The sequence below is a fragment of the Lycium ferocissimum genome, chromosome 3 (genome assembly GCF_029784015.1).
Source record: "Lycium ferocissimum isolate CSIRO_LF1 chromosome 3, AGI_CSIRO_Lferr_CH_V1, whole genome shotgun sequence".
Lineage (NCBI taxonomy): Eukaryota > Viridiplantae > Streptophyta > Magnoliopsida > Solanales > Solanaceae > Lycium > Lycium ferocissimum.
Window position 1 is genome coordinate 33,771,603 of NC_081344.1, and position 11,569 is coordinate 33,783,171.

Sequence of the window (11,569 nt, forward strand, 5' to 3'; positions counted from 1 at the left end):
TTTTTGTCAAAATAAAAATAAAAAATTGGGAGGGGGTTGGGGGTGGGGCGGGGGTGCGTGGTGTGAGGATGGGGTGGGGTAAGGGTGGGGTAGGGGTGGGGTTTGATTGCGGGTGGGGGTGGGGGTGGGTTGGGTGGTTGGTGGAATGCACTTATAGACTTGTTTTCCCTACTTTTATTAGGGAAGTCATCTTCCCCATTTTTGAGGAACTTGTTATCCTAAAGAAAATATTTTCCAAAATTTTTGACCAAACGAATATGGGAAAATTGAAAAACATTTTATGGAAAATGTTTTCGTCCATACCAAACACACCCTTAATCCAAAAAGTCTTGATCCGTTCAAGTACATTCGTGTTGAGGATAGGAGAAAGTTGATTTCTCGTCTTTATGTTCTATCAGGAAAGCTAATTTTCCTCAATGGCCATTTACCTAAGTTTAGATTTTTCACTATAAGTAGGATGGTTATGAGTGGAAAATACCATAGGGATGAGTCAAAATCAAATGATACAATAGCGCCAACTGAAAAATTGCAATGGATGCTAGATGAATGGTTTATTCTTGGTGGGATGATTAATATTGGGGATTGGATATCTTGGCTTAATTGGCTTGACTTGCAAGGGTACATACAGAGAATGAAGGCTTTGGAAAAAAAATTGATAGAATTTTTCAACTATGAGCTTGAAGATCACAAGGCTAAAGCTAAGGAGGATTCTGTCACAAAGGATATGGTTGACGTCTTGTTGCAACTAGTTGATGACCCTAATCTTGAAGTTAAGCTCACCACCGATAACCTAATGGGATTAATCCTTGTAAGTTTTCTCCGTTTTCTTATTTTCCTTTAGATTAATTCTCCATATGGTGCGAAAATTAGAGTCCAGAAAGATTGACTAATTTTTAGGAGTTGTACCCACAACTATATGTATTGCTGGATGATTTAGAACCTAACTGCATGCTTACAGGATGGATCCGAGTTTTATTTTCTCAAATTCAGCATATATAACTTTGAGATAATAGTCAAAAATACACTTGAACTTTCACTTTTTCGCGAGTTTCACACCCCAACTATCAACTATTCACTTTTTCTACCTGATCTATCACCGTGTATGTATTAAAAAATTCACCTAGTTGAGTAGATGGTGATAGTTTAGGTAGGAAAGGGCACAACTGATAGTAGGCCTAATCAGCTTTGATGTGTGTTTTAATACATAGATGGTGATAGTTTAAGTAGGAAAAGGGAACAACTGATAGTTGATGTGTGGAACTTGCAAAAAAAAGTGATAGTTCATTGACCATTAACTCTATGACTTGTATTATATCTTATGACGACTTCACTCAATTTGTTTAATCAGTACATGCATGGTTTTGTAAAAATTACCAGGATCTGTTGGCCGGTGGAACGGATACTTCAGCAAGAACAGTAAAATGGGCATTTCAAGAACTTCTGAGGAACCCAAAGATCATAGAGAAGGCAAACCAAGAACTTGATAGAACAATAGGGAAAGGAAGATGGGTAGAAGAAGAGGACTCTTCCTGACTGCCTTATATTGAAGCCATAATAAAAGAGGTATTTATATTGCATCTGTTAACTCCATTACTTCCTCTCCATTACTCTATAGAGAACTGCAATTTTCTTTGGTCATGACATACCAAAATGGACAATGGTATTTGTAAACACATGGTCTTTAGGAAGAAATCCAAAGTATTGGGATAGGCCAGAAGAGTTCATTCCAGAAAGATTCTTAGAAAATGACCGTAACGATCTATTTGGTCGTTATAGTCTTTCTATTGGGCAAAGATTCGGGACGGGTGGCACTTAGACTTCGCGAGTCACCTTGGGTTGTGCTATCGAGATGTCGATATTTCCGTCCGGAGTACATGTGTACACAACATTTGCATGGCATTGCATTGCATTCATACATTATTAGATTGCATTGCATCATGGCTTGATTTGGAGATGATTTGATGTTGTACTTATGACGTTGGATTCAGACTTGATATATTGAGACTTGGCACACTTGGGATTAGATGCTCTGCTTAGGTGTTGACGCATACTTGACTTCTATTATGCTTAACTTATACTTGTTGGTTTATCTGCTTATCTTGCTTTATTATCGGAATTGTATTAGCTATGCTTAGTCGGCCGATGATGCCTACTAGTACCGTTGGTTTGTACTGACCTGCACTTGCTCCATTCCTTTATGAATGCAGAGTATCAGGTTGGTTCTGCTTCCATCTCTCGTGACTGATTGTTGTCTTCAGCAATTGCACCGAGTCTTCTAGGTGAGCATGACCGTTCGCTGCCTTGAAGACTTCTCTATTATTTATGTCCTATTCCTATTTAGAGACATAGACATTTTTATGTATTATTATTCCAGACTTGTATTATTTCCTTTTAGATGCTCTTGTATGACTTAGACTAGACCCTGGGGGCACTATTATTATTTTGGACTATTCTACTATATATATTATCGTGAGACTTACGTATGTATTCTTTTTCGTTACTTGATTTAATTATTCATGTCTTTATTTATCGTTGGGTTGAGGGTTCGCTTATTGAGGTGGGAAAGGTAAGTGCCCGCACGACTTAGGCAAAATAGGTCGTGACAATGACATTAACATAAAGGGGAAAAACTTCATGCTGTTTCCATTTGGTTCAGGAAGGAGGAGGTGCCCTGGTTATAGACTTAGGATAAAGCCTGTCCTGAACACGATGGCTAACTTATTAGCATAATACATAAACATGCCCTCAAACTTTGCCTTAGCTGGCAAATATGCCCTCTAACTTTGGGAGTGCATAAGTAGGCACCACAACTTGTATAAAGTTGAACGTGTAAACACAAATGCTGACGAGGAAATGACGTGGCACATAAATTTAGAGGTGTCTAGATGATCATTTTGTAAGTTGGAGTGTTCAACTGACATAGTGGAGACAAGTTGGGGTGCCTACTTGTGCACACCCAAAGTTGGAGGGCATACTTGCCAACTGAGGCCTAGTTTGAGGGCTTGTTTATGTATTATGCGTAACGTATTGCATGGATTCAATTGGAAATTTGCAAGAGACATGAAGCCAGAAGAAATAAGCATGGAGGAGATTTATGGATTGACTACACGCTCGAAAAAGCCGATTCCTATGATCATGGAATCAAGACTCTCCCACCATCTTTATAAGTAGAGGTCTTATCTTAAAATTGAATACTATCACTTCTTGTATATAAGTAAATGAATTTGTTTTAGTCTAAAGGAAGGAAATGTCATAAGAAAAACCTAAAAGTATATGGCCATATGGACCCCTGAATATATCCTGAATGGTGTGTTTCTGCTATCTTCTCTGGAAAATGTCTAAAATACACCCCAACTTTTGCCCGGATTTACTGTAACACACCTAATCTTTACGGAGGTCCTATTACCCACTGAATATATTTTTAAAGCATTTCTTTGGCATTTATCTAGAAAAATCAAACCAAAATCCAATGTGACACAAGCCCAGACTTGATTATGAAAGAATATAGGGATTCACAAGATCAAATTCCAAGAGAATCAACTGCTTTCTCCATGAAAAAAAATTTTAAAAAAAAATTTAGAGTGTAGGAGAGAGTTCTAATTTTTTGTTTTGTTCGAAGAGTGAAATGACCTAAAAATGACTGGACTCTTTGTTTTTTGGCATTTTGTTCAGCATGTTTGAATTGTTATCCAGTTCACTCGATAAATGCCAAAAAAATTCCTTAAAATATATCAGGGGGTAATAGGACCTCGTAAAGATTAGGTGTGTTAAGCAAATTCAGGCAAAGTTTGAGATGTATTTTAGATATTTTCCCCTATCTTCTCTGGAGTCCGGAACCAAAATGCCCCAAAAAAAAAACATTTTGAACCAAAATACCCCAACAAAAAAAATGTTACCAAACTACCTTTAGCGCAGTACTTACTTTGCGCTATAATTGCTTGGGGACGGCTCCGTTAGCGATATAGCGCAAGATAATTTCCGCGCTATAGTGTCCCTCCTTTTTTTTTCGGCCCTTTTGGTTAACCCTTCTTCCATTACACTTTTTAACGTACTTTGACCATAGATTAATCATGCTTCGGGACCCGAAACTTTAATATTTTATATAGAACCCTACTTATTTTTGTGCGATTAATAAGGTAGGATCAATACATCAAGGATACATAAAAGTTCGGATGGCCGTTTTAGTGGTTGAAAAGTGCTCGAACGCCATTTTCGTTTGAAGGCTCGGTGACATTAGCTTGAAGTTCTTTACGAATACTTAAACTTGTTCATTAATAATTAATCAAAAGTTAGTCAAAATGGCAAAAACATTCATAAAAAAAAAAAAAAAACTTAATTAAATTGCATCATTCATAACCTTGAGTAGATGAAAATACTTAACATACTAATATTCTTCAAAATAACAGCATAATCATAAATTAAACTTAAAACTAAAATCACAACATTCTTAATCATCATCAGAGTACAAGTCCTCAATATCGTCCTCAGAAAAATATTGGCGGTTTCTTAAGACACATCTTTTTTCAGTAGTAGTTAGTTCTCTACGGGTTGATGATGCTTGTTCTTCGGCCAACTTTAGCATGTAAAATCTACATCATCTTGCCAGCATTCTGTTGTTTTCCTTTCTAATCCTTTGCACGACAAGCTCGCAAGTTTCTGGACCTACTTGAGGCATGGTTAAGGAGTACCTTGTTGGGATTGGAGCGTTGAGACTTTTCAAGTTACGAACAAGATGTTCTGATTCAGCAAGCCGATGTGACCATTCTCGGCGTAAACCGCAATAATATTCTCGCGGATCTAAATATTTCACACTTCAGAAATCATCATTACGCTCTATAAGAAGGTGGGGATTTAGCTCATCTAGTTTGAAATCACTGGTATCGCTCGAAAAACTCGCTATGATTTGAACTCTCATCATCACACTGCTATTTGGTTCTTTTGGAAGGAGTAAAGACCAAGCTGAGTTTCTACTACTCGACATTGAATATGGTGTAGTCTAATAACAAAAGAAAGGGCTACTTATATAGTTGCAAACCCCCAAGTACCCTCGGGGGGGGGGGGGGGGGGGAGGGTCTTTATGACCCTACCTACTTACCTTATTGTAAGAAAAATATTAATCTTCATCGGACATTTCACAGTCCGAATCCCACTTGGATCTAAATCTTGTGCTACCATGTATACCATATTCTACCCTATGGTAACGTATTTGCATCCGATTGTTCTCTTTGCGAAAACGATTAAGAGCCAAATTAAACTCTTGTGGAGTTCCGCGAGGCATTGACATAGCACGTTTTTTTGGGCGTTTAAGCCCTACTGATGCTAACTTGTGCTCCAGTGTTGCAGCCTCCCTAACACGCCAATCCCACTCCTCTCTCATTTTATTATTGTATTCTCGATTGAATCTATCGTTAGGGTTATTTGAGTAATGAAAATCATCATCATCTAGTTCCCAGGTCCTACCCATTGCTTCAAATATGTTTGCTAGAGTGAACGATATAACACGACTAATATCTCTAAATTAGTCAAAAAATGACAGAGTAACTCAATTTTGTGTGGAATGTTGTGTGGTTGGTAACAACTATTCGTCAAATTACGTTATATAAAGTTTGATTCGAATCATGACGTTTTTTTACGTTTGATTGAGGTGACAAATATTGCGGTATAGGGTAGTAAAATACCAGTATACCGCATTAAATTACTGTGTCATACTATCATAACGCGGTATTTTACTGCTTTGTGACAAAATAACGCAGTAATTTACTGCGCTATTCTGCTGTGACCTGACGTAACGCAGTTATTTCATGCGTTATGCAACACTCTGTACTTAATTTGATTTGACGTAACACTGCAAGACACTGTAATTGCATGCATACGTTGGTTCTATATTCAAACTTCAAATCCTATTAATACCGAGTTCGTATAAGGCAAAAAAAGCAAAAAATTCGAAGTTTCATCTAGTTTTTGCATTTTGTATTCCTCCTAAATTATTCAAAATATGGCAGATGTTCCAAGAATTAGAGTTTCTTTATTTTGGGACGGACAAATTATATTCGAGGAAAATAATTTGCGCTATGATTCTTCCCCAAAATACCATGTTAAGTTTCCATTTGATTTAAAATTCTCAAAACTACTCCAAGCCTTGTATAATAGACTACAAGTTAGTAGAAGTGATTTTGATCTAAATATAATTGGAAAATATCCAATATCATTTACGCCGCAAGGTGTAACTAGTTATGGATAGTGGTACATTCAAGACGATGATTCTTTGACTGATTATTTGAAGGCGCCTTATGATTATAGGCAATGCATAACTTTAAACGTCCTTGAAATGTATATAGAGAAGGTCCCCATTAATCGACTTGAATTCATGGCTAGGGCTCCTCGGAAGCCCGAAATAGACCTCGTCGGGAAGCCCCGTCTATAATTCGAGCCGAAGTCACTCAAGCGGAACCTACTTATCAACACAATTACCCCGATACGAGTACCTATGAAAGCATTTTGACTAGCCAAATGCCTCCGGATAGTTTAAGTCGGCAATCGTTGCAAAATACAATTTGATGGGTAAATATTTTATTATATTCATTATTATTATTATTATTATTATTATTATTATTATTATTATTATTATTATTATTATTATTATTATTATTATTATTATTATTAATTATTATTATTATTATGTGTAGTGGCACTTGAATGCTACTAATGATGTCGATTATATTATTTAGGGGTTATACACCGATATGGATCATATCGGACGGTCTCCTCAATCGGGATGGATGAATCGGGTTGGAACATCCTCGGCCTATCCAACAACTCAAAGAGATGGTCCTTCCTCAAGTTTCGGTGCAGTTGATTACTATCGGTACGTCTATTTTTTTTTTTAACATCAATAGTGTTATTTGATGTGTAGTAGTTAAAACACCCTAATTTCTTATGTAGGGAGAATGTGGTGGTTGCACCAAATTATAGGCAAAGGCCTGCTATGGATGGTCCGGATTATCCGAATTATATAGTGACATCATCCAGCGATAGTGAGGAAATACCTAATGCGGAGGAAAGTGACGATGAGCAAAGTGACGATGAGATTGAGGTTGGAACTAATCCTCAACATCAAGTAGAACTATTACAAGACATGATGAATAGTCCGACACACGAGGAGGAACTGAATTCATAGCAACCATTTGAACAGCAAGAGTCGACTCCGGTTCAGCCGCAAAGCCAATTTCAACAGCAAGAGTCGACCCCGATTCAGTGGCATTCCGATGAGATCCCCTATCTTGATCATCTTCAAGATTTCCCAGATGCCTTTGTCTTTACTAGGGATGATGATCATATTCGATGAAGTTTGTGGAAAGAGCCAGTGGATCTTTTAAAATAAAAGGCTCATATAGAAAAAAGGATGATTTTTAGCTCGAAAAAATCATTGCAAAGTATCGTTAAGATTTATTGCATCCGGGGGATGAGGGAGTTTAAAGTTGACGATTCCACACGAAAACTTTGGCGATTGGTCTGCAAGCGAAAATATCAAGGCTGCGAATGGATGCTCCGTGGTAAGGAAACTGCTGAAAAGATGTGGACTATTTCAAAGTTTTACACAAAGCACACTTGTGATATGGGTGACCTCCCAGATGATCATTGCAATCTAGATACTAATTTGATTGCGCGCGTATTAGTTGGCGACATTAGAGAAAATCCAAGGTATCCCCTTCGCCTAAGTTTATTTTATTTTTGGTGTTAATATAATGTTCCTCGTTGTTATATGCTGATATTTTAACTTTTTCAGGTTCCCTATTAAAGATTGTATTAGAGTCGTCCTGAAAGTATATAGCAAAACTGTTACTAGGAGGAAGGCGTATCTTGGGCGTAGGCGTGCACATGAGATAGTCTTCGGCAATTGGGAGGGCTCTTTCAAGACGTTTCCGAGATACATGGCGGCTCTACAACACTTCAATCATGGTATTGTTGTTGAATGGAAGCTCAAATCGAAGCCTGGTGTGCCCGGTAATATTTTTGATTTTGTGTTTTGGGCCTTCAAACCATGCATTGATGGTTTTGCTCATTGTCGGCCTGTAATATCAATAGATGGAACACATATGTACGGGAAGTATGACATAAAGTCTGCTAATAGCAGCTTGGAATGGATGCAAATGGAGCTATATTCCCTCTAGCTTTTGCAATTGCAGCTAATGAGAGCATTAGTACGTGGGGTATGTTTTTGGACTACTTAAGGCAACACGTTATTAAGGATCGCATGGGAATATGTGTGATATCAGACAGACATGCTGGCATATTGCACAATATGTTCAATTTGCAGGGGTGGCAGCCACCCTTTGCCTACCATCGTTATTGTTTAAGGCATTTGAAGGCAAATTTCCAAAAGGCATATCGAATCCCAACACTTTGCAATTGGATGTGGGCGGCTGCAATAGAGCATCAGGAGAAGAAGTTTAACCTGCAGATGGACATTATTAGGCGGGCGAATGAGGAAGCCTTCCACTGGTTAAATGCAATTGATAAAGACAAATGGACATTACACCAGGATGAAGGTAGGCGATGGGGTATGCGACAACAAACGGCTCTCGAGTCATTCAATGGCTTGTTGAAATCTGCACGGGGACTACCCGTCACCGTAATGGTGAGAATGACATTTAAGCAGGTTGTGGAGCGGTTCGTCAGTAGATCAAAAGAGGCCAAAGCACATACAACAGCAAGTCTAAGATGGATGCCAAAACCGTCAAAACTGTTCGAGTACCACAAATATAAGGCTCAGAAACATGATCGGATGGAGTACAACTCTGCAGAGCGCATATTTGAACTCACAACAAGTGTGCACCAAGGTAAAGGAGGTAACGTCCACACAATTTGTGAGATTCCAAGAACATGCACATGCGGCAAGTGGCAATCATATCACATGCCATGTTCTCATGCCTTCAAGTGTTTTATCGCAATGAGAAATAATACCTCCCCGTACATAGAAGAGGAATATATAGTTGAAAATTATGCAAGAACGTATGCTGGAAGGTTCTACCCACTTGGTAGTGAGAGTTATTGGCCACCGGATCCATTTTCAATGGTTGCAAATAAAGCATTTATCCGTAAATTCAGAAAGAATGCATACTCGCGTATTCATAATGAAATGGATGTTCCACCGGGGAGATACACTCGAAAATGCTCATTTTGCAATTATGTTGTTTATGATAAGCGCAAGTGTCCCTTACGGCATGGTGGTCAAACTACATCTCGCGGTGGAAGTACCTCTTGTGGTGGAGGAAACTTTCGTGGTGGAAGTACCTCTAGTGGTGGTGGCACATCTCGCGGTGGTGGCACATCTCGCGGTGGTGGCGGAAGATCAACTCAAGGGCATTAATTGATGAATGTTTTTTAAGTTTTTTTCTTACTTTGATGATTGTATTTTAAAAAGTTTGGGTTTCTTATTAATGAACAAGTTTAAGTATTTTCATCTACTCAAGGTTATGAATGATGCAATTTAATTAAGTTTTTTTTTTTTTTTTGTATGAATGCTGCCATTTTGACTAACTTTTGATTAATTATTAATGAACAAGTTTAATTATTCGTAAAGAACTTCAAGCTAATGTCACCGAACCTTCAAACGAAATTGGCATTCGAGCATTTTTCAACCACTAAAACGGCCATCCGAACTTTTGTGTATCCTTGATGTATTGATCCTACCTTATTAATCGCACAAAAATAAGTAGGGTTCTATATAAAATATTGAAGTTTCGGGGTCCCCAAGCATGATTAATCTATGGTCAAAGTACGTTAAAAAGTGTAATGAAAGAGGGGTTAACCAAAAGAAAAAAAAAAAAAAAAAACTAAAAAAATTAAAAAGTAGTTTGGTAACATTATTTTTTGTTGGGGTAGTTTGATTCAAAATGTTTTTTTGGGGGGCATTTTGGTTCCGGACTCTCTTCTCTCTATTGTAGTCATCTTACTTTTAAGTGCTATTTGTTAGGTGTGGCAATGATGGATGAGGCTACTACTATTGAAACTTTCATAAGAAAATATCTTTTTGTACAGGCTTCATCAACAACAACAATGACAAAATCTATGTTACATCAAACATTGAATGGTCTCCCTCGTCCTGTGCATCTCGTCCATAAATTAAATGCAGACTCGATTTACCTTTGATATATATCAGCGATATTTTATGCAACGCATGTTGCACGCCTTAATCAGTACAAGAAAAATCATGTCAGAACTCAGTAAAAAATAATAGTGACAAATAGAGTCCAATTTCTTTTTTTTTTTTTTTTTGGTTTCTCATCCGGTGTCCGGTACCCGCATTAGAGTCCGATTATATCCGGATTCGCGCCACGTAGGGCCCTATTCAGGGGGAAGCGCTCCCTACTAAGGATTTTTTATAATGCGCTCGAACCCAGCCTGCAGTTAGGGAGGAGTAAGCATCGATCGCACCACGTCCTTTGGTGGTAGAGTCCAAAAATTATTGAATCCCTATATGTCATTATAGTGGTAAATAGAATCCAAAAAATTATTTTAGGTCACTCAGATATGATATTTTAATATTTTTTAGATCATCTTATATGAATTTTTTGCTTCACAACTGAGAAAGATTAACTTAAGTATATAATTAATGTGCGTTATATTAAAATAACAATAATAAAATAACAGTAGATTTTATAAAAAATTCCTACTATTTATAATTTTAATGAACCTAAGCTATTACCATAGTTTAAATTATATGTAAAACACCTAGGGAAAAATATACTATATTATATAATTTAAAAAGTATATGATATAGAAGGGGAAATTGAAAATAGTAAAGGGAAAGTAGACATGGTATAGAATAGAGGAGGAGAATGTCAATTATTTATGTGAAATAAGAAATTTAATTTTTAAAGCAAAGTTTAAAATTAATGTGTTTCTAAGAGATCAGTAACAAAAGGCGGAGGCTCATCCATTCTAGTTAAGCTGCCATCTTCTAGTGAAGTACCAAAAAGATCTAGGACATCAGCAACCATGTTTTCCTCCTTGTACAGATGCTTCAAGATGGGATCAGCGAGGCATCACAAAACAACGCTATGTTGCACTTGAAGGGCTGATCCATCACACTACTTCAAGTTTTTGTAATAGTACTAATGTTTCCCTAGTTTCTTCAGAAGTTAATACTTTTGTACAGCCCAACTTTTCTACCCCTAATCTTAGTCGTGTTCATAGTAACAATAATTTGTGCTTGAATGGGGCAACTAATGCCTCCCATGTATTTTCTACTTGAACCTTAATATAATTAATCTTTCCTACCCAAAAAAAAAATAAAAAAATCATCTGTACATAGAAGTTAAACTCAATTTTTAGTAGCCTTTTGAAAGAATGCTTACTTTTCAAAAAAGTCTTAAAAAGAGCTCTAAACTCTTTAACTCTTTTCTCTTTAACTCTTTATCTAAACGTATGATTTTTCAAGCATTTAAATGCTAGCTGGTCCCTCTCCCCTTTCCCCTTTCATAGGTTTAAAAAAAAAATTAAAAAAAAGTACTAGCAGGTTGCCCTATAAATTCTCAATGTTTCTTGAATTATTGCCAATTCAACT

General features: G+C 37.1%; 2 protein-coding genes across 2 annotated transcripts; both read left to right on the forward strand.

Moving 5' to 3' along the window:
• Positions 1–310: 310 nt before the first annotated feature.
• Positions 311–2,505, forward strand: LOC132048846 (trimethyltridecatetraene synthase-like; the record flags this gene model as incomplete). Its single annotated transcript, XM_059439532.1, has 2 exons — positions 311–808; positions 2,208–2,505. Coding segments are annotated over 2 exons (570 nt in total), but the record flags the coding sequence as incomplete, so codon positions are not given.
• Positions 2,506–6,768: 4,263 nt separating this feature from the next.
• On the forward strand, positions 6,769–7,358 carry LOC132051103 (uncharacterized). Its single transcript, XM_059442386.1, has 2 exons — positions 6,769–6,865; positions 6,943–7,358. The coding sequence occupies exons 1-2, from the start codon at positions 6,780–6,782 to the stop codon at positions 7,175–7,177; spliced, it is 321 nt and encodes a 106-aa protein (XP_059298369.1). The 5' UTR covers positions 6,769–6,779; the 3' UTR covers positions 7,178–7,358.
• Positions 7,359–11,569: the final 4,211 nt, after the last annotated feature.